Raw genomic sequence first — 20,506 nt, forward strand, 5'->3', positions numbered from 1 at the left:
TTTTTAAACTCTATTTGAAATTTTCAATATTTTTATTTGTGGTCTTTTCTTCTAGAAAGAGGGGAGATAATGCTGCGAAAGTTCTTTCATACCCAGAGATTGTATAAATATTTTATCTGATCACCTAAATCTTCTTTAAGCTTTCCTTTAGTTTTATTTTTAAACACGTATCTTTAAAATAGTTGAAGTTTATTTTGGTGTGTTGAGGGCATCTAAGTTTACTTTTTTTCCCATTTGCTAAATTATTCCTTACCTTACCCCCCCAAAGTATGAAAGATCCCATGTTTTTATTTATTTATTTATTTAATTTATTTAATTTTTTATTATGTTATGTTAGTCACCATACAGTACATCATTAGTTTTTGATGTAGTGTTCCATGATTCATTGTTTGAGTATAACACCCAGTGTTCTATGCAATACGTGCCCTCCTTAATACCCATCACTGGGCTAGCCCATCCCCCCACCCCCCCAGGTTCCGTATTTCATTCACTGAATTTTTGTGCAGCTGCTCCGTTCCTGGACCTTCTGTTCTGTTGCACTATTGAAGCTTTTGCTAACTGCCAGCATCATACTCTTGTAGTTTTTTAAAGACTTCATGTCTGATTGTTAAAGTCCCCCTCTATCACACATAGTCCTTGTCTTTCTATATTTCCCTTTATCCATGGTTTAGAATAATTCTGCATAGTGTCATTAAAATTCTTTTGTACTGTGCCTCAATTACCACCTCTTTTCCAATAAAAGAACTCCAAATGGGACTTTGAATAGATGTGTAGTTTGTTTATAGATTAAATGGGGGGACATTTACATTTTTGCAATATTAAGTGTTTTCTTTTACTAATTCCTCCATCAGTTACTTACTGCACAGTCACTGTGAGCCAGGCATTGTGCTTGATATTTTTTAGATTTTGTTGGCATTGTTAATGATGTTTAAAAATAATAATTAAAAAAAAGTCACTCCACCTATTACTTAAATTTAGAAATGCCCTTGATTTTTTTCATTTTACAGTTGATTACTGTACAGACTTCTTTTCCTGTTTCTAGTAATCTGTCAGTGGCTTCATTTAGTTTTCCCAAACAGACTAATCCGTTTGGAAATAATGAATTTCCTCTCCTTCTCTCCAGTCCTTGTGTATTTCTTTAACTTGTCTTATTGCATTGGTTGGAACTTCTAGACCAAAGTTGAGTAATGTTGTAGTCGAGGCAGTAGTGTTCCATTCCTAGTTTACTTTCTTTGTTTCTGTTTTGTTTTTAATTAATTCCCTCTATGCTTTGTTAATCATTAACACTGCCAGCTTTATTATTAGATTTTCTAACATCAAACTGTTCTTAAACTACTAGGATAAATTCTTCTTAGTGATGGTATATTGTCATTTTAACATAATTCTGATTTTGCTTTGCCAGTATTTTTTAAAGACTTTTGTATTTTATAATCCTTATAGGAGATTGGTATGTGATTTCTTTTTTACCCAATATCTTTGTCAGTGCTTGTTACCAGGGTTGTGTTAGCTTAAAATACAAATTAGGCTTTTCGTCTTTTTCTGTGCTTTGGAACGTTTCTGTTAAATTATGATGATGGAAAACTTGTCCTGATTATAAAAGTAATCATTTTCATATAAAATATTTTTTAAAATCCCACTACTTAGAGATAACTGCCCTTGACATTGTAAAGTATTTAGTTCCCGGACTGATTTTTCTCAATGTGGATGACATTTCATTTTATGACTTGATTTTTTTTCTTTGAATAAATTATGATGGCTCTCTTTCTCTGTTAACAGATTGAGATTTCAATCATACTTCTTTAATGGCTACATTCTCTTTCTTACCTTGAGTGCTTTTGAGCTTTAATTTTGTAGACTGTTCTTAGGTTGAATGTGTGTGTGTGTGTGTGTGTGTGTGCACATGTGTGCGTGTGTGTGTGCGCGTGTGTTGTGCTTTTTTTGTTTGTTTCTTTTGCTCTTTATTTCTTGAATGAGGGGAGTTCTGCTTTCCTTGTTATTTCCTCTTAAGCGTTGTGGATGGTTTTTCCATGGTTCCCAGAGGTATCAGAATAGTTAAGGTTAGACTTTCCTTGGCTGCTGATACCTTTGAGGGTTGCTTGATGTGTGTAGCTCTCGGCCAGCCTCTGGTGTCCTGCTGTTTTTTTTTCCTTCGTGTGACTCTGCTAATCTAGAGAGGGAGACCCGGCTTCCACTGCAGGTTTGTAACTGATACTCTGAACAAGGTAGCAAATGGAATCTGTGATAGTCTGTCTTTTGAAACATCTCTCTGATTTCACCCATGGCTGACCGGATTTAATTTACATGGGCAATTTTATGTTTCATATTTCTCAATTCCTGAGAGCTCTCTTCCCTACCTTCCTCCATCCTTCAGGGCAGCACTCAGAGTCACAAACCAAAATTTCCTCTGGGCCTGTAGAATGATTGAGAAAATTCACACACTCTTGGGAAAACAGTCATGTGTGGTTTTTTGTTTGTTTGTTTGTTTTTTAATATTTATTTGACAGAGAGAGGGAACGCAAGCAGGGGGAGTGGGAGGTGGGAGAGGGAGAAGCAGGCTTCCCGCTGAGCGGGGAGCCTGATGTGGGGCTCGATGCCAGGACCCTGGGATCATGACCTGAGCCAAAGGCAGACACTTAACAACTGAGTCACCCAGGCACCCCTCGTGTGTGGTTAACGTATAAGAACACACTACTGTAAAACTTTTAAATGGATTTTAAGTGTACCAGTGTGTTTAGAGAAGACTGGTCGGGATGGCAGTGGGACTTGACATGCTGTCATTTGAAGCAAGGTTGAGGGAACTAGGAGGGTTTTCACTGGTGAATGAAGACCAGGGAACCCCATTTCCTGCATGACTCCAAGGTAGACAAATAGAATCGAAGGGTAGACGCTCAGGGGACAGAATTGGGACTGTGAGGGCCGAGTGGCTGTTTCCAGTCAATATCTATTCAGGTGTGGCCCCGCTTACCACCCGGTCACATCAGAGAGTGGACACAAGCCTCAGGTGGGTGGCTGGACCGACGTGTAGATACCTTCCAGCCCTGAGGGCGTCACGGGGAGGTGAGGCATCCCTGCCAGCTCGCCTTTGAAGGAATCATAGTATGTTTACATGATATTTTTGCTAGATTGTACACCTCTGGACCGGCGTACTTAGGATGTGTTCTCTTCTTTCCAGCTTACCGTGACAATCAGAACTTTGTTGCAGAATCTGAAGGATAAGATCGCCCTTTTGAAGGACTTACTGCTACGAGCTGTGTCAACACGTCAGATGTATCCATGTAAACATTTCCACCTCTTTATTGGAGTGGGAGGAAAAGCAGCCTTATTTTAAGAAAGGAAGGAATCTGGGCCTCCCAGATTTTTCCACAGCTTGAGGAAGACCTGGTTTCCAAAATATTGCCTATAATCTCGATTTCTATTCTAAGTGTCCGTTACATGGCTTACAGTGAATATTGCTGGGGAAGTGAGACATACTGAAGGCATTAACTTATTTGGGTGTTATCTGGGTGTCACCTGTGGGAGGCAGCGAGTGCTTTCTGCCGGTGCCGTGTTTGCCCCAAACCCCGCACTGCCTCCTGTCTAGACTGCCCCGAGGGTAGTGAGCCGCTACTCCGGCAGGAGACCTTCCACGATAAGCCCGAGCTGTGATTATGCTGGAGTGTCCAGAGTTTTGAGTGGTCCAGTTTCTTTTCCAAGAGGCCAATACCAGTAGAAATCATACGTCTTCGGGGATTTATCCCTGTTTATGGAGATTATTGAGAGGGGACTCATTGGCCTTCTTACTCTTTGAGAAGCACAGATGCTGCCCCTGGTTTGGGAGTTTTGGGGCGGGGGGAGCAGGGAGGTGGGCAGGGAGCACTTGCTTGAAGCAAGTTGTGCCACCATTTCAACCTCCCACCAACGCTGTCAAGTATGGAAACTTTTTTTTTTTTTTTAGAAGTTCATAATCTGATCAGTTTAGGAAAATACATGTGACCTGTTACCTAAACCAATCCTTTAAACCTGAGTTTATGTTCGTGTGAAAACTGGCCTCAAACTGCTCCTCTCTGATGAGATAATTCTTCAAATTATCAGTTCATACCGAAAAGCCAGATTTGAGTATCTCAAGAAATGGTTATTACTGCCTGATTTTAAATGGGAAAATGTAGGCATATAGCTTTTTGACAGAATGATAGAAAATGTTTTAACAAGTATTTTCTCCCAAGTGTAACCCCTTTATGCTACCAGGGAGGTTTGTCTAGATTAATTGCATGATTTTCCAAATATTCAATTACTAACACACTAAGGTTTCAAGTAAAAGCTTAATTTCAATAAACAATGGGGGCCTTATTTTTAACACAACTGGAATATTCTGATACATTTAGTTTGTAACTTTACCCTCCATCTGGTATCATTTATTACTGCACATCTATTATATATATGTGTGTATATATATATATGTGTGTGTGTGCGTGTGTGTATATATATTAAGATTTTATTTATTTTTGAGTGAGTGCACATACGTGCACTCCAGCGCATGTGCATGGGGGGGGGAGTGGCAGAGGGAGAGGGAGAAGCAGGCTCCTCACTGAGCAGGGATCCCACCAAGGGGGCCGGATCCCACGACCCTGGGATCACGACCTGAGCCGAAGGCAGACGCTTAACCGACTGAGCCACCCAGGCGCCCCCTGCACATCTGTTATAAAAAGGGTTTTTATTTTATCAAAATCAGCAAGTCGTAACATGTAGACCTCAGATGGTTTCTGATTGGCCTGGCTACTGTCTACACGTGAGGTCCAGGTGTGCACGCTCATTTCCTTGTTACCTAAAGCACGTACGTTAGGAAGGTAACTAAATAGTCCTTTAATGATACAATATTAACAGCTATGATTTGCTAACTTCCATTAAGGTAACTGATTATTATGCATCTTGTAATATTTATGTGCTAAACTAGAGGGCAAAAAAGAAAAAATTAAGAACTCTTACTTTTTTCTGTTAGTAACTTCTGCTCGTTATTAGTTATAGAGGAGCATGTGGCAGTAATAATTGCCTTGACTTTGTTCTGAATGCTTTCAGCCTGACCATCTTTTGAAATCTCATAGACTTTGGTTTTGTGGTCATCTCAGAATTTGCTGAACGAAGCATGAAAAATATATAAAAATATTTAAAAATATTGAACAGAGTTATTAAACACATTATGAAAATATTTAAGGACATTACTGTGGATAATTTAGAATATTGTAGAATAAAGCAGAAACTCAGCTGGACCGTAGCAGCATTCTTTTAAATTTTTTCAAACAATTGGGGGTCTCTTTCTGCTGGAAATGCGGCCCATACTAAGGACAGAATTCCCGTCACCCACCCCAAGGGGGCGCTCAAGACCTCTGCGTTTTCAGGGAGACCATTTCTTTTGATAGAGTGGAAAGGAGGTAGTTTCTCTATTATGAAGGCCTCTTTTTAATTCTCTTTCTGTTCCCCACATCTTCCCTTCCCTTGACCTTCGTCTTCCCAGCTATTTTAAATAACTCGATGGTAGTCATCCTCCGGATTTAGCTACTTCTGTTGATGGTTCCTTATTTTCTTTACAAAAAAGGTATTGAGGCCAGGTCAACCTTTGCTCCCCAAGACATGGGTGGAGCTGGAAAAGGAATCCAGCATCCCAGCAGAGGAGTGTTTTACACCGAGGAGAGGAATCTGGGGGCTAAAGTAACTTGCTCCAGACCCCACAGCTGGGAAATGGAAGAGCTTGGACCCAGAGTCAGGGCTGTCTGGCCCCAAAGCCAGTTGTTTAAAGGCCCAGTTCTACTTCAGTAGAAATAATACAGTCATCTGTCACCTGGCATGTCTTCAACTAGAATTCCCTAATAATTGGCATGTTGCTCTCATGCCAAGACAAATCCTGTTTATAATGCAAATCCTCAAGACCCTCCTTAATCATCAGAAAGATTAAACACTGTTCACTGTGGTTTATTAGGTATACTTTACGATGTTGTAATTCTTAGAAAAATTTTGGTCTGTAAATCGCCAACAGAGTGACTGTTTAATCCTTTTTTTTTTTTTTTTTTGGAGGCATAATTAATGTTGGGTGACTTTTTTAATGTGAATATTTGGATGCCACATTTCCTTACTGTGTTGGGTAGTTGAGAGTTGACGGCACTTTACCTAGTAAATTTATGCATTTGTGCAGTTTTCCAAAGAACACTGGGGACTGCCAGAAAGATAAGTCCTCAGAAAATGCCTTCCAAACAATTAAACTCATGGAGTGAAGGCATAAGATGTTATTTCTCTTTCTTGGAAAAAGTATTTTCTCCTGGCAAGAACAAATGTGAAGTTAAAATGAAAGTTCCGTGCTTTTGAATTGGTTAGTTTGCAATTCATAAACCAAAGTCCTGCAGCCAGAGAGTTGAAAATTGCTGAAAAACAGTAATTTCTATTCACTGTGTTTCTTGGAGACAGGAATTGTTCATCGCGCTGCTGGTTGAGAAAAGTCCTGTGCCACGGGAGGGCTGCATGTGAAATGTCAGGTAGTGGTAAAATTATTCTTTGAATTGGCCTAACGTGACGCTCGTCTTTTTGTTGGGTTCTCAGAGGCAGCACCTTTACTACTTTAAGGAGCATTAAAAAAAAAAAAATCTCTTTACAAAGGGGTTCAGTATAAAAAGGTATTTTGGGGTCTCGGGAGAAGTGCTATAGAAATGATTTTTAAAAAACTATAAATAACTTTTCTCCCCTTTGTCTTGTGGTGGGGGGGAGAAAGATAGGTAGACAGGTGGGTGGATAGACAGGTGCAGCAATCACTGTAACCGAGGGGTGTCGGTGGGGGCTGACCAAGTAGATTTTAGGGAGAGGCTCAGCGGAGGTCACGTGGTTCTCAAGCGCTGTACTTGCCCTTGACACTTTTCGCTGGTGCCTGGAATGGTGAGGAAAGTAAGGACAAGACAGTGTTGAGGTCAGTAGGGATTTTCTGATTTATAGTCTTGTTACATTCTTTCCAGGTTTCCCCGTTAAGGTCTCCTTGCTTTGTCCCCTCGGTGATGAAAGTAGATGGTAGTTTTGTCAGTTGTGGTTGTTTTGAATGCCCATACCTGGCAAAATGCATAATGGGTAACTTTAAAGAAGTCTCCCATCACTCTCCCACCCCCCCCCCAGTTTGTTTGGAAGTTTTTCTGCTTCACCAAGTCCATTGGTGTAGCGGGAACAACACTGGCTTGGGAACCAGACGGAACTGACATTGAGGCCTAGCTCTGCCACTTCCTCAAGGTCAAAGAGCAACTTAGCCTTTCTGGACCTTCATTTCATTATCTGAGTAGGACTAAATATGCTTACGTTGCAAGGTTGCTGTAAAAGCTGGAGGAAGTCAATTTAAAGCACCTCACAGGACCAGCCCCTCCTCCTGGGGGGTGGTGTGGAATACATGGGTAGCTTTCAACATTTACTAACTGTGTGACCTTGGACAAGTTACTTAACCTCTTTGCACCTTGTTTTTTGTTTTTTTGTTTTTGTCATCTGAACTAGGGATCATAAAAGTACACCTGGCTTATAGGATTGTCGTGAGGATTCACTGATGTGCCAAGAGGGTGCTTGTGTGTAGTGAGTCTTCCTTGAGGATTACCTGCTTCTTATTATTTTGTCTCTATTGTAAAAATTCCAGCTACCGTGGAGAACTGACAGGTAGTGCTTATGGAGTTTATCATCACGTAAAGAGGTTACATCAAAGCACACAGAAAATGACAGTATTGAAATAGCACTTGCAGAATGTGGTCAGTGCTTTGAGGGAGGTAAGGACCTGGCCTGGTACATAAAAAATGCTCAGTACAGCTTGTTAACTTTAAAAAAAAATTAAAAGGATGAAATGCACGTAAGCCGGAAAAGTCTGGCCTCTGGGACCTTAAACTGTCCTCTTGTGTCTCTTCTGTTAGGGCACCAAGAAGTCAGTGTATCTGCAAACTTCTTCCTTCTCCAGAGCGATGAATTCATAAGCAAGACTTGCCAAAATTCTTTTTTTTTTTTAATTTAAGATTTTATTTGTTCACTTGAGAGAGAGAGAGAGACAGATAGACAGAGGGCATAAGCAGGGGGAATGGCAGGCAAAGGGAAAGGGAGAAGCAGGCTCCCCACCGAGCTGGGAACCTGACCTGGGGCTTGATCCCAGGACCTGGAGATCATGACTTGAGCCAAAGGCAGATGCTTAACCATCTGAGCCACCCAGGTGCCTTAGACTTGCCAAAATTCTTAAGCCTTTCTACCAAATAAAGAGAAAATCCAGGAGCTGGAGTGGGGGTGGGGCATGGTGTGGGAGCAACAGCATCTTGGTTCCACTTCCTCTTCGGATCCAAGTGCTTACGGAGTTTCAGCGGGGAAGCTGGGCTAAAGAGCATTGGTAGTAAGTACTGGGAGTATGAAGTCAGCATCCCATCTCATATACAACCTTACATCCCCGTCACTTGGCTTTAATTAGATGTAAAACCAGCCTAGCCGGAGTCCTGTGGTTTGTCTTCGCTGACCTTCCTCCTCGGTTATTCATGCATTTGGTGAAGGAGCAGGTCCCAGCGCTGGCCACTGACTGTGTGCCCCGTTTTCTACTTGTCCTTCCCTGCCCTGCCGTCAACGCCTTCCAGCTACCATCAGGCCACATCAGATAGTAGGATCCTTGCCTGGATGATTCTTGGACCTCTTGTTAACTACAATCCCCGTATAATAAGTGCGCCATGCAGACAGGCTGTTAATCTGTGGTTTCACCTTTTGCCCCTCTGCCCCCCATCTCCTTACGGCATGTCCTCTCAGTAGATTAAAATAAAACAAAGAAGGAGGGCATTCCTAATCGGTTAATTTTCCGATTTTCCCAGATTAGCAGGGAGTCTCTGGGAAAATTCTGAATTAGTATTACTAGTCTTGTTACTGATTTTAACAGGAGGCTGAGCAGTGGCAAAGTTAAGTGGGCAGTCCTGGGAGCCCCAGGGTGGAGAAGCCCTTGGAAGGTTTGATGGTCAAGGCCAGCACGATGTGGTGGAAAAACCCTGACCTAAAGCAGAACGAACTGGGCTCTCGCCCAGCGTTGTCATTAGCCAGCCGGGGGCAGTCACACTGGGCCAGGCTCCTGGTCGGCAGAACCAGAACCCTAGGTGGCTTTTGAGAACACTGAGGCTCCCTGTAGCCGTAACTGTCTGTGGTTCTGTTCTTCAGCTGCTAACCTGCAAAACACAATCACTGCGCTTTGCCGCTGTTGAAATTGACGTGATTTAATGAAGCCCATTCTTTTTTTTTTTTTTTTAAAGATTTTATTTATTTATTTATTTATTTGACAGAGATAGAGACAGCCAGCGAGAGAGGGAACACAAGCAGGGGGAGTGGGAGAGGAAGAGCAGGCTCCCAGCAGAGGAGCCCGATGTGGGGCTCGATCCCACAATGCCGGGATCACGCCCTGAGCCGAAGGCAGGCGCTCAACCGCTGTGCCATCCAGGCGTCCCAATGAAGCCCATTCTTAATGAACTTAATACCGTAACAGGTGTCTGCTAAATTTTAAAACCTGTCTTTTCCTATTTTTGTTATAAAAGCATCTTCTACCTGTATGCTTCTCATGATTGGTTTTTACCAGCGCCTCTCCCTTCTCTTCATCATCCCCACCCTTTCCACCTCCTTCTTCAGGGTTCACAGTGTTGATGGTGGGCACATGTCATCCCAGACTGTTCTGGGCATGCATAAGTATGTATCCATATAGATAGAAATTTCTTTGGACTATATAAAGGGATCATACTATACAGATGCTTCTGAAACTTGTGATTTTATTAATTAGCATTGTGATAGGCGAACAGTACAAAACCATATTCCATGAACAGTAAGTCTCCCTCTCACCCTGAATCCCCAGTTCCTCCTCCTTAGAGGCCGTTGTTTGTGTATCCTTCCAGAAATTTTCTGTGTGGATAGACGAACATGTGTGTCCAGCTGAGTGGTTTTTTTTTTTTAAGATTTTATTTATTTATTCAACAGAGATAGAGACAGCCAGCGAGAGAGGGAACACAAGCAGGGGGAGTGGGAGAGGAAGAAGCAGGCTCCTAGCAGAAGAGCCTGATGTGGGGCTCGATCCCATAACACCGGGATCACGCCCTGAGCCGAAGGCAGACGCTTAACCGCTGTGCCACCCAGGCGCCCCTAGCTGAGTGTTTTTTAAATGCAGTGGGAGCACACCATTCACCCTTTAACTCTTTGCTGCTGCTTTTTCTTTTGTTTCGTGTTGACACTGTATTTTAGAGATGATTCCATATCAAATAATCCATGTAAGTATTTAGTAAGTGTTTGGCTACGTTAATTACTGTCATCAGCCCATAAAGTGTTATTACTCTTTGTTTTGTTCTGGGCTGCAAAACATTCCACCGTGGGGTTGTGCTAATTCCTTATTGGTGGACAGCGGACATTTCTGCTGTTTGGCTATTATAAATAATGCTGCAGTGAACATCTCTGTTCCCAAGTCTTGGTGTAGATGTGTGACTGTTATCTGCAGAAGGTCCTGTTGGAAGAATGTGCCTTCTGAATTTTTTGTCACTTAGAAGGCAGTCTGGCGATTGGCTGAGCTTATTTAGTTCCCGCCGGGACTATCAGAGAGTGAGTGTTTCCTCCGCCCTTTCCAGAACTTCCTGGTCACGCTTCCTAACTGATAGGTGAAGGTGATACTATGTTTCCATTTGCATTTCTTTTACTAATGTAAAATGGAATGTTTTCCCGTTATTATTAGGGTTGTTTTTTTTCTGTGCTGTTACGCCTTTGCCTTTCTTTTCATTTGTCACTATTAATTTGTCACTTAGAAATTCATTTTGCAGATATTTACAATTTTGTATAGTCAGATTTGTCTTTTCCTTCATGGCCTCTACGTTTTCAGTCATGATGTGGAAGATTTCTTCTACTCCAAGATTATCAAAAAATTCCCCTATGTCTTCTCTCATGATACTTTTATAATTTTTGTTTAATCTTTAGATCCTTGAGCCAGTGAAGTCTGTCTTTAATTTTAAGAATGGATTGTGGTTCAGCTTATGTTTGCTTGGGTGGCCGGACACTGAAAACCACAGGGTTGCTGGAGCAGGCCGAGCACAGAACACAGGACAAGGCGAGTTAGTATTGTGATGTAATTAATAGTTTCCACGAATTAAAATTCCCATTCTGTCCTGCATAATTCACACCATAGCTTCACACCCCTCGCCCCCGCTCTCCCTCGCCACCCATGAACGTCTCTTACGTAGAAGAAAAGCCTTCTGCTCTGTTGACAATTTACCACTAAATGAAACACATTGATACTTATTCTTGATGTTGCATTGATCAAAAAGCACATATTTGGCCTTTTTTTTTTTTAATTTTAAAAATTTTTTTTAGAGAGAGAGAGCATGAACAGGGGGAGGGGCAGAGGGAGAGGGAAAGAGAGAATCTAAAGCAGGCTCCCCACTCAACATGGAGCCCAACGCGGGGCTCGATCTTATGACCCTGAGATCATGACCTGAGCCGAAATCACGAGTCTGAGGCTCAACCGACCGAGCCACCCAGGCGCCCAGCCCACTGTTTCTTAGTTGCAGTTGCCACTTCGTGGTTTCCGAGATGGGGTCCTTGGTGACATACAGGAAGTAGAAGAGCAGTGGTAGCGATTTTCCTTGGGGAAGCGTGCTTGCGTTCTGGAATGTGGAGAGAATGCATTCATTTATTTCTTCACTTATTTTAATATCTGAAGCCACTGACACAGCTTAGGTACACTGGTTCGGGGATTTATGATTTTACTAACTGCTGCCTGTTACCGGGGAGCTTTTTTACGGATTTTTAAAAAAATTATTATTATTTTACTAGCAAACTAGCTCTTTCTATTCAAAATTAGCAACAGAAGTTGTAGCTTTCCTGGGCCGTGGTCCCACACCTCCCGCAGGAAATGGTGATGTTAATACTTGATTTTGCCAATTTCTCGGAAATACTTTGGGCCTCCACGCAGCGTTTGCTATCCCTCTCTTAAATAGAAAAATGTCTCTAAATCTAAAGCAGCAGTCTCACTAATGTCTTGTGGCCGGGGTGACTCTGGATTACCAGAGTTTCAGGTCTAATAAAACAAAAGCCATCTAATAAAAACCTCAAAGCCAGATAAAATCCATGTGCTGAGATGGCTTATTTCTGTACTTAGTTTTTATGTCTTGTGTCCGATATGTCCTTTCAGAAGGATCGGTTAGCTTTCTCCCCTTGTTCTTTTTACGGCAGAAATTTTCTCCCTGAACATTTTATTTTGTTTTTAAACACACATGAGCGTGCACACACACACACTCAGCCTAGAAGAACTCATTTAGCTTGCTTCAAGAAAGCTAGTGCAGAAAACTCTGGATTTAGCCCCAATTTATTTTTTTAACCATAACTCATGAATTGTGCCGGAAAAGGTGTTAGCGATTATCTGTTATCTGGCATTGCATTTAAAGAAATGGAAATCCACAAAGGGGGTTCCAGATCATAGATAGCGTTCAGAGCCAGACTATAGGCTTTGGACTCCTGGTTTAACACGCTTGCTAGAATAACACATTGAAATCCGTTTCGTTCTTTGTAATTGTCTTTAGAGTCAAATATCATGCCGAGTATTTAAATAATGAACTGATGGGAGCTCCTTTTAGCGCAAATCTGTCGCATAGAGTAGCACTTTACAAAATCTATTCTAGGTGTGTTAATAGGCATGGACATGGAAGAAAGAAGGCAGTATAGAGAACCTCTTTCCTTCCTTACAGAGTGTCTTAGGGTACTAATGTCTAGGAAAACACCCTTGAACACTGGCACCTATAACTGAAAGCCCAAGGAATCCGAGTCAGATGGCTCTGCTGACAGGACTAATCATTTCAGTGTTGGTCGCTGGGAGGAAGGTGCTTTCTCCCGGCTGTCTTTCTCCGCAGTGGGTCTGTTTCAGAACCCTGCTCTGGTTCTGTCAAGGTCCTTTCCTTGGAAGATCTGCGATGTCAAAGGTCAGAGCAGGAGGAGGAGAAGAACAGTTCAGATCTCTTCCGGCTGTGAGTGCTTAGAGTCTGTAACGGTTACAGCCGACTGGGAGGGCTCACTTACTAACAGCATAGGTAAACTGAGGTAACCCACCCACCGTTGGACCTTAACGAGACGCCTGCAGAACACAGCTTGAAGGAGACCGAAGACAGAACCTGCTGGATGAACTTGTAACTCGAGAGAGACTGCTGGTGGCCTCCTTTAAGAACGAGGGTGCAGAACCAGATCTTATCAGGTAGGACGCTTTCATTTACAGGGATTACGTGGTGGGCGAAGATGTGTTTGCAGGGATTGCAGATTTGTTTCCTGAGCGGCTTAATTTAACTAGTAAAATATACTCCGCTCCTTTATAGTGTCTGTCATTTTCTTTCAGTTTAGTGTTCCTTAATGTTCTCAATTTAGTAAACCGGTAGGTTCAGCCGAATCCCATCCTGAGGGAGGAATGTCTGGGGAGAGCAGACGATGTCAGCAAATCTCCTTTGCATTCTTTGCCTGCTTTCTGTTATGTTAGCCGTCTTTTAAACTCCTGAAGTCATGTATTCATCTGTGGGGGGAAAAGAGCTGGTTTGTTTTTTTTTTTCCACTGGCACGTTAGAAAGCTGTGTCCTAGTAAGACTTGTCGTCCGTGGCTCACGAAGGTAGGGGAGTCGGGTAGGTGGGTTCTTGCCCATTCTGTGCCCGGGAGTGATTCACACGCCAACACAGTGGACGGCCGCTCTGTACCCAGCCCTGTCGGAAGACCCGGAGAAGCCATCCAGCTCTCCAGGGTTGGGGTTAACGGACCCAGTATGGTTACGTGTTTAGAACTGGCCTCCCCCTGCTTCCAGAACTCCTCTGTGGGGACCATCACAGAAGGACATGAACTTAGGATAGAAACTCGCTTCTCTCCCTCACTTCTCTCCCTCTTGGATGAGGCTTTCATTCTGGAGAGGAGCTTGTTTCTGCGGAGTTCCCGGTCAGGAATAGCATGGCTTCCCAAGGGCAGTGGTGTTTGACCTTTAGCCACACGTTACTAGGCCCCACCTCAGACGATTCAATGGGGGGGGGGTTGCGGGTGGGGGAAGGAGGGTCCCAGGTGAGGCCCATAGACAGCCGGGATTGCAGACCACTGCCCTGGGGCAAGCTGAGGGGGATGAAACAGTTTCCTGTCAGCCTCAGACCTCTCGGGAGCATGTGATCCAGCGTTTGTAACCTCTCCTGGGCAGCGTTTGTGAGAAGCCTCGGGTGGGTGGGATATTTCTCTGGTGGTGGTCCAGGGCGGGTGAAATCGGCCACGCGAGCAAGGCGACCCATGGACAGAGTCCGTGCCATCTGTCAGGAAGGGCCTTTACCCTGAAGGAAGAGGTCCCAGTAGTCCAGAAAGCGAGCAGAGGCATACTCAGGAGGCAGGGTCAAGTGCAGAGGCCATGGGCAGCGTCTGCAAACCCCTGCTTTGTGGTCAAGGAGGTAGTGATCGTGACGGACGGTGATAGTTACCCCCCCCAAGAGTTTGCTACGTGCCAGGCTCTGCTTATTGCTCTTCATTGTGTCATTTAAAGATGCCGAGGGGGCCACCTTATGTACTAGGCCTTCATGGGTTTTGTGGGTGTTCTAGGCCCCTCTTGCTTGTCACCTGTCTTCTCCCCTGTGATCGTCTCAGTATCCTTGTTATTTAAAGTGTGACCTCCATACAGGTGTCTGCACCACCCGGGAGCTTGTTAAAAATGCAGAATCTGGGGTGCCTGGGTGGCTCAATTGTTAAGCGGCTGCCTTCAGCTCAGGTCATGTTCCCAGGGTCCTGGGATCAAGCCCCATGTCGGGCTCCTGACTCAGCAGGGAGCCTGCTTGTCCCTCTCCAGCTCCCTGTGCTTGTGTTCTCTCTCTCTCTGTCTCTCTCTCGCGCTGTCTCGCTCTGTCAAATAAATAAATAAATAAATAAATAAAATCTTAAAAAAAAAATGCAGAATCTCAGACCCCGCCCCAGACCTTCTGAATCTGCATTTAAAAAAAAAAATTTATTTTAAGTAAACTCCACGTCAAACATGGGGCTTGAACTCAGGACCCTGAGGTTAAGAGTCACGTGCTCTACCCACTGAGCCAGCCAGGCGCCCCTGAATCTGCATTTTTAAACAAGATCCTCAAGTGATTTGAATGCACCTTACAATTTGAGAAATACGGCGCTCTATCCTTTGCTCTTAACAGCGGCACTTGGCATCCAGCTCACCCAGGAGGCTTATAAAAACAATAAAAAGAGGAGAGAGAGAGAGAAGAGAAAAGGCGTACAAGTGTCGGGACTGTGTCCTTGCAGGGTTGGGTTAGTAGTCCAGTGTGAGGCTGCCCGCTCACGTCCGCTGCGTGCTTTCAGGGCGCCGGGCACGTGCTGAGCTCCATGTGCGCATTTGCTCGGGGGATCTTGAGCACATATGTCCATTTTATGCTAGGGGTCTGGAGGGGTCAGGAAACTCGTGCAAGGTTCTAAAACCAATCAGTCTCAGAGTTCGGGTTTCACCCAGATGTGAGCATCTTCAGATGAGAACTCTTCACCCTTGTCCCATGAGAAGGGCGGGACTCCGTCAGCACTCAGCTCTGTGGCTTGCTGGTCTCCCAGCCATCTGGGCTTGAGAATCAATGACCTCGAAGTGCGGGTATGTGTGCTGTCTGTCTTTCATTGTCGTGAGGGCCAGATGGGGTGATCAGTGTGCGAAGGGCTTTGTGAACTCCAAAACCTTCCCAAGTAGAAGATGTTCTTTCTGGCTCATTGTTCCGCCGTCGGGCCAGGAGGGAGCTCACGCGGCTGCCTGCTTCCCCCCTCCCCACCCCTTCTGTCCCACCCCTGGCCTCCCCGACTGACCAGTCCTGTTCTAGCATGCCTGCCCATTCTCCTCTTCCAGATCTCGTCATGTCCCCTTTCCTCAGTGCCCGGCTTGCTGCTCGTTGTCTTATTAGCAAATGGTCGCACATGCATTCTAGCCACAGAATCCATGGCGGGCAGTGACTTATCTTCTGGAGCTCTGTCACCTGAAGCCTCCTTGGGCCCCAGTAAATTGATGGATGGGAGAATTTTAGAGTAGTCGGCGGATTAGCGGCCGAGGTATTTTGGGTGAGATGTCTGAAGTCCTACTATGCCTGCCTCCTCCTCGCCCTAAGGCTGATCCGCACGGTGGGCCTAAAGGTGTTGCTTGTAGGGGAATGGTTGGGGTGGCATGGGGACAGAGGGGCCACACTGAAGAGGAACCACAAAGCAGCGATGACCAAGGCCCTGGGGGGTTGAGATCATTGAGGTAACCAGCCAGGCTTATCTGCAGGATCTCAAGACGAAACCAAGGGAAGCACATATATTGTGTCTTGTCTGCGTGCTCAGGAACAGTAGTCTAGAATAGATCAGAATCAGCTCCCAGAAGAATTCTGTTAGAAGTGGGTAAGTACTGTGGAGAAGACGATTTGAGGAAGGTACGAATGGGTGGAACAGAATGGATAGAGTGGTCCGTTCCGGGTGGCATGGGCTAGCCAAGATTCAGAAGCCAGTGTGGGAGTACTGACGTCCATGGAGAAAGGAAGTGCAGGTAAGCCGAGGAAAGGTAATGCTAGGTGGCCTGGAAGGTGAATTGTTGGTGAATCCTTATCGGGCCAGGATTGCTTTCGACCCACCGTACTCCCCCCGCCAACAGGAATGCGTGCATACACGCCTGTCTGTGAGTTTGCTAGAGCTGCTGGCGGCTTAACTACCAGAATGTCTTCGCTCACAGTTCCAGAGGCTAGACGTCCAGACCAAGGAGTCACGTGCAGGGTGGTTCCTTCCGAGGGCCATGGTAGGGGGTCTGTTCGAGGCCTCTCTCCTGGGCTTGTATGTAGTTGGCTGACTTCATATGGCCATTCCTCTGTGTGTGCGCCAGTGTTGAAAGTGCCCCTAAAGGTACCAGTCATGCTAGATGATGGCCCACCCTAACGACCTCATTTTAGTTTAGTTACCTCTTGAAAGAGCCCGTCTCCAAATATTGTTGCGTCCTGAGGTATGTACTAGGGTTTTGCACTTCAATATTGGAGTGTTTGTGGGGACACAGTTCAGCCCAGAACTCAGTCCCAGCAGTGCGAGTCCCCTAGCTATTCCAGGAGGATGTGATCAATGAGAAGAGGACGTGTCCTAGATAAAGGCATCCTCAAATACTCTGTAGGGAAATCCCTGGGAAATCTGCTGGGCCGTGAGAGGGACACCTAGGTGGCACTGACCCAGCTCGGCAGGGAAGCCAGCACCATGGCAGACACGCCAGGGGCAGGAAATAAGTAACTTGGTGAGCGTATGAATGAAAGAATGTTGAAGTCTAGGCTAGAAGTCGATGGTCTCAGGTTGGAAGTCCGCGTTTCCGGTCTTTGATTTCACTCACCTGCCTACGTCGGAGTGTTATTTTTGCCCTTGGTACCCCTGATCCCCACACTTGAGGCCTCCCCGGCCCTCCCCAACTTCTCGTACCCTAATGATTCTTTCACTAGCCTTCTGAGGATCTGCGTTCGGATGTAGACATGAGCAGTTCGGGTTCACAGTTCAGCTCGTCCTTTTGCCTCCTGACTGTCAGGATGCCGGGTCATTCCTGCTACCGGCCATCTGGGACTGTTTGGCTCCATCTTTGGAGAACCCTCACTCCCTTCTCTGCTGGTCACTTTCTCTGACTCACAAAGACTTCCCTCCGCCCTCCCCATGGCTGATTCCTGGTTCTGGGCTCCTCCACTGTTTTTTCTACTTCTCCGATCTCCAGATCCCTCCAGCAATTTTGTTTGCTTCTGTCACCCTTTCTGTCAATGCGGGGTCGCATTGTCACTGGCAGGGGCGGGGGGCTGGGTGGTGGCACATGCCCTCCTCGCCTTGGGTCACGACCTGGAGAAATAACATGGGCCAGAAAGCCTTATCAGACCTTCAGCATGTGATAGACACGCTCTCTGTGGCACGGTCTATCACTAATGCCACACCGCCACCACGACACGCTCGCTGTGGCAGACCTGGGGTGGATCTGCTCATGAGTATCTCGAAGCCCCCGTGATAACCAGCAGCCGGAGCCTGAGATCATGGGGAGCCCCCGCCTCTCCCTCTGCTTCCGGTTTCCTTCGTGTGACCCCTCCTCCTCTCTTGCCTGTACCCTGGACCCTTAGCCTCCTCTCTCCCAGGGGTCCCCCGCCCCTCCCCTTCCTCCTTTCCCTTCCTCTTCATATGTGGCCCTTATTAAGGAGAGAGAGGATTGTCAGACCTCAGTTTGGATTAGCATCTCCTTGAATCGGACATTAATGTGGCAATCCCGCCGTTGAATGTAGAGCTGTCATGTGATGGAATCTTCGTTGTACCTTACGGATTAACTGATCATTATTCAAGAGCAGTAAACCTTGAGGTACGACCGCGGTCTAAATAAGCAATGGTTGACTAATTTAGGGCATTCGGAAACTCGTTAAAGAAGTCTCTGGGTGACAATGTCTCTCAGAAGATAAGCTGTGACTTAGAAAGCGGTGACAGCTTCTGATTTTTAAATCCTGCTGCCCTTTCTATCTGAGAGCATTGCGGAGTCTCACAATTAGTTAAATCTTTGTCTGGAGAAAGAGAAAGAGGAAAAAAAATCCTCGCATACTCCACTGCTCTGCGAGCATCTCAAAGATTATGTGATTAACTCGGCTGTGGTGGGTGGCTAATTGGCTAAGCTTTAATCCTCACACCACCAACTATACTGAGGATTATAGGAAATAGGAAGTTATTTAGATGTCGAGATGGTAGCTGTGTGTCCGGAACAGCATAGTAGTAAGCAGACCGACTGCCAAAATCAAAAGAATAACGATGATAATGGAATGTTCACATTTTCTTAGAGCGTGAACTTTACACTTGGTTTCAGATATCCGTCTTTGAGCGGCTAAAAAAAAAGTGTGATACCCCCAGTTTGTATTTCATCTCAGTGTCACCGTATCGGAATCCAGGGCGGGCGAAAAAAAAGCCTACGTGAAATTTTACATTACGAGCACCCCTCCCCCATTTTAAGTCGCTGCAAGTTTTATTTCAAATTAAAGCCTGAGTTACAAGAAGGATGATTCGTATCTTTCCTAAAGAGTCATTGGTTTATATTTTATGTTGCTTCAAGTTATTAACACACGAGCAACCTACTTTTCTAGAAGTAGGAAGTAAAGAATGCGTACCTGCATAAGTAATATATTCATATGGCTGAAAAATGTAAAAAACATTTAACAAGATATTGGGGGACAGGCCTCCCTCCCGCTACGTTCCCCACTTCTGGACATAAATGTCACTGTTACAAATCATTGACATACCCTTACCAAGTTCTCTTAAGCATATACCAGCAAATAACAATATGTTTCCGTATTTCCCTCCGTCTTTTACACAAATGATACCTACCATTCTACCACACTTTTCGGTCACCTAATCAAATATATTAGAGAGCTTCCCAAACCAGCAGGTTTTGTCATTCGTTTCTATAGCTTTATAATATTTCATTATGTGCATGTACCGTAATTTCTTCGGCTAGCTTCCTGTTAACAGATGTGTGTATTATTTCTAGTCTATTACACATATATTTTATATGTGTGCCTATCTACTTCATACATATACTTTTTTCTGCTACAAAAAGATGGTGGTGAATAACCTTACACTGAAGGGAGTTCACATGTGGGAAAGTCTGTCTCTGGATAGGTTCTTACACGTAGGATGGCTCAGTCAGAGGGTGTATACACTCGTAACTCTCACAGAACCAGTGTAGACCTACGCTAGCCGTTCATACGAGCACCTGTTTCCATACAGTCTGCCCCAGAGATGGTGTTTAATTAATTAAACTCTGGCTTCCTATTCCAATCTAATACATGAAGATAGTTATTTCTTAGTGGAGTTTTATGTAGTTATTATATATAATTATAATGAACCAAGGTTATCAGGAAATTCTCCTGTGCTTCTGTTGAGTATACTTTGGGGATTTTATTTTATAACCGTTAAATACTTGATCCACTTGGAATTTAATTTGGTGAAGAGTATGAATCCCACTTTTTTTCCCACGTGGCTATCCTAGTTTTTTGACTGACTCTGTTTTTTACTGCCTCGAATGATCCATTTGCACAAATTTTGAGATGATGAGCTTTGTAATATTGTAGATCTGCGTTTGTCTACATATATATATTTGGATCTGTTTCTGGACTTGTGGTGTGTTCTGGGGGTCTCTCTGACTACTCGTGTGCTAGCACTTTTACTTTCGAGGCTTCGTTATACGTTTTAATACATGCTTGGGGCTGCCACCTGTCATTACACTTCTTTTTTTTAAGAGTTTTGATTTTTTTTTAAAAACTTGAATTCTAGAATCAGCTAACCCGGTTTTGAAAAGGGACTTAAACCTTTAAGAAGGTTTTAAGAAGGGAAAAATCACTTTTTAAAAATTGGCATTCCATTAGATCTTGAAACCCTTTATAATGTTGACTCTCCCTCTCCAGGAACATGTCTCCATTGGGCCAAGCTGTCTTTCAGGGCTTTCAGAATGTCTTCAAGTGAGCTGTACATTTCTGGTTTTTAAAGTATTTTTAG

The 20,506-nt window shown here is 44.4% G+C and overlaps 1 protein-coding gene across 5 annotated transcripts in view; it reads left to right on the forward strand.

Annotated features, from left to right (window-relative positions):
* STX8 (syntaxin 8) overlaps positions 1-20,506 on the forward strand; it is a 249,021-nt gene that overhangs the window by 10,736 nt on the left and 217,779 nt on the right. For all 5 annotated transcript variants that reach the window (XM_026520980.4, XM_048227159.2, XM_044391746.3 and 2 more), the window contains exons 3-4: positions 3,173-3,267; positions 13,100-13,210. In XM_026520980.4, the coding sequence (XP_026376765.1) occupies positions 3,173-3,267; positions 13,100-13,210 (206 nt within the window). The remainder of the gene's footprint in view (positions 1-3,172; positions 3,268-13,099; positions 13,211-20,506) is intronic.

This window comes from Ursus arctos, unplaced genomic scaffold (assembly GCF_023065955.2).
Source record: "Ursus arctos isolate Adak ecotype North America unplaced genomic scaffold, UrsArc2.0 scaffold_14, whole genome shotgun sequence".
In the NCBI taxonomy this organism is placed as follows: Eukaryota; Metazoa; Chordata; class Mammalia; order Carnivora; family Ursidae; genus Ursus; species Ursus arctos.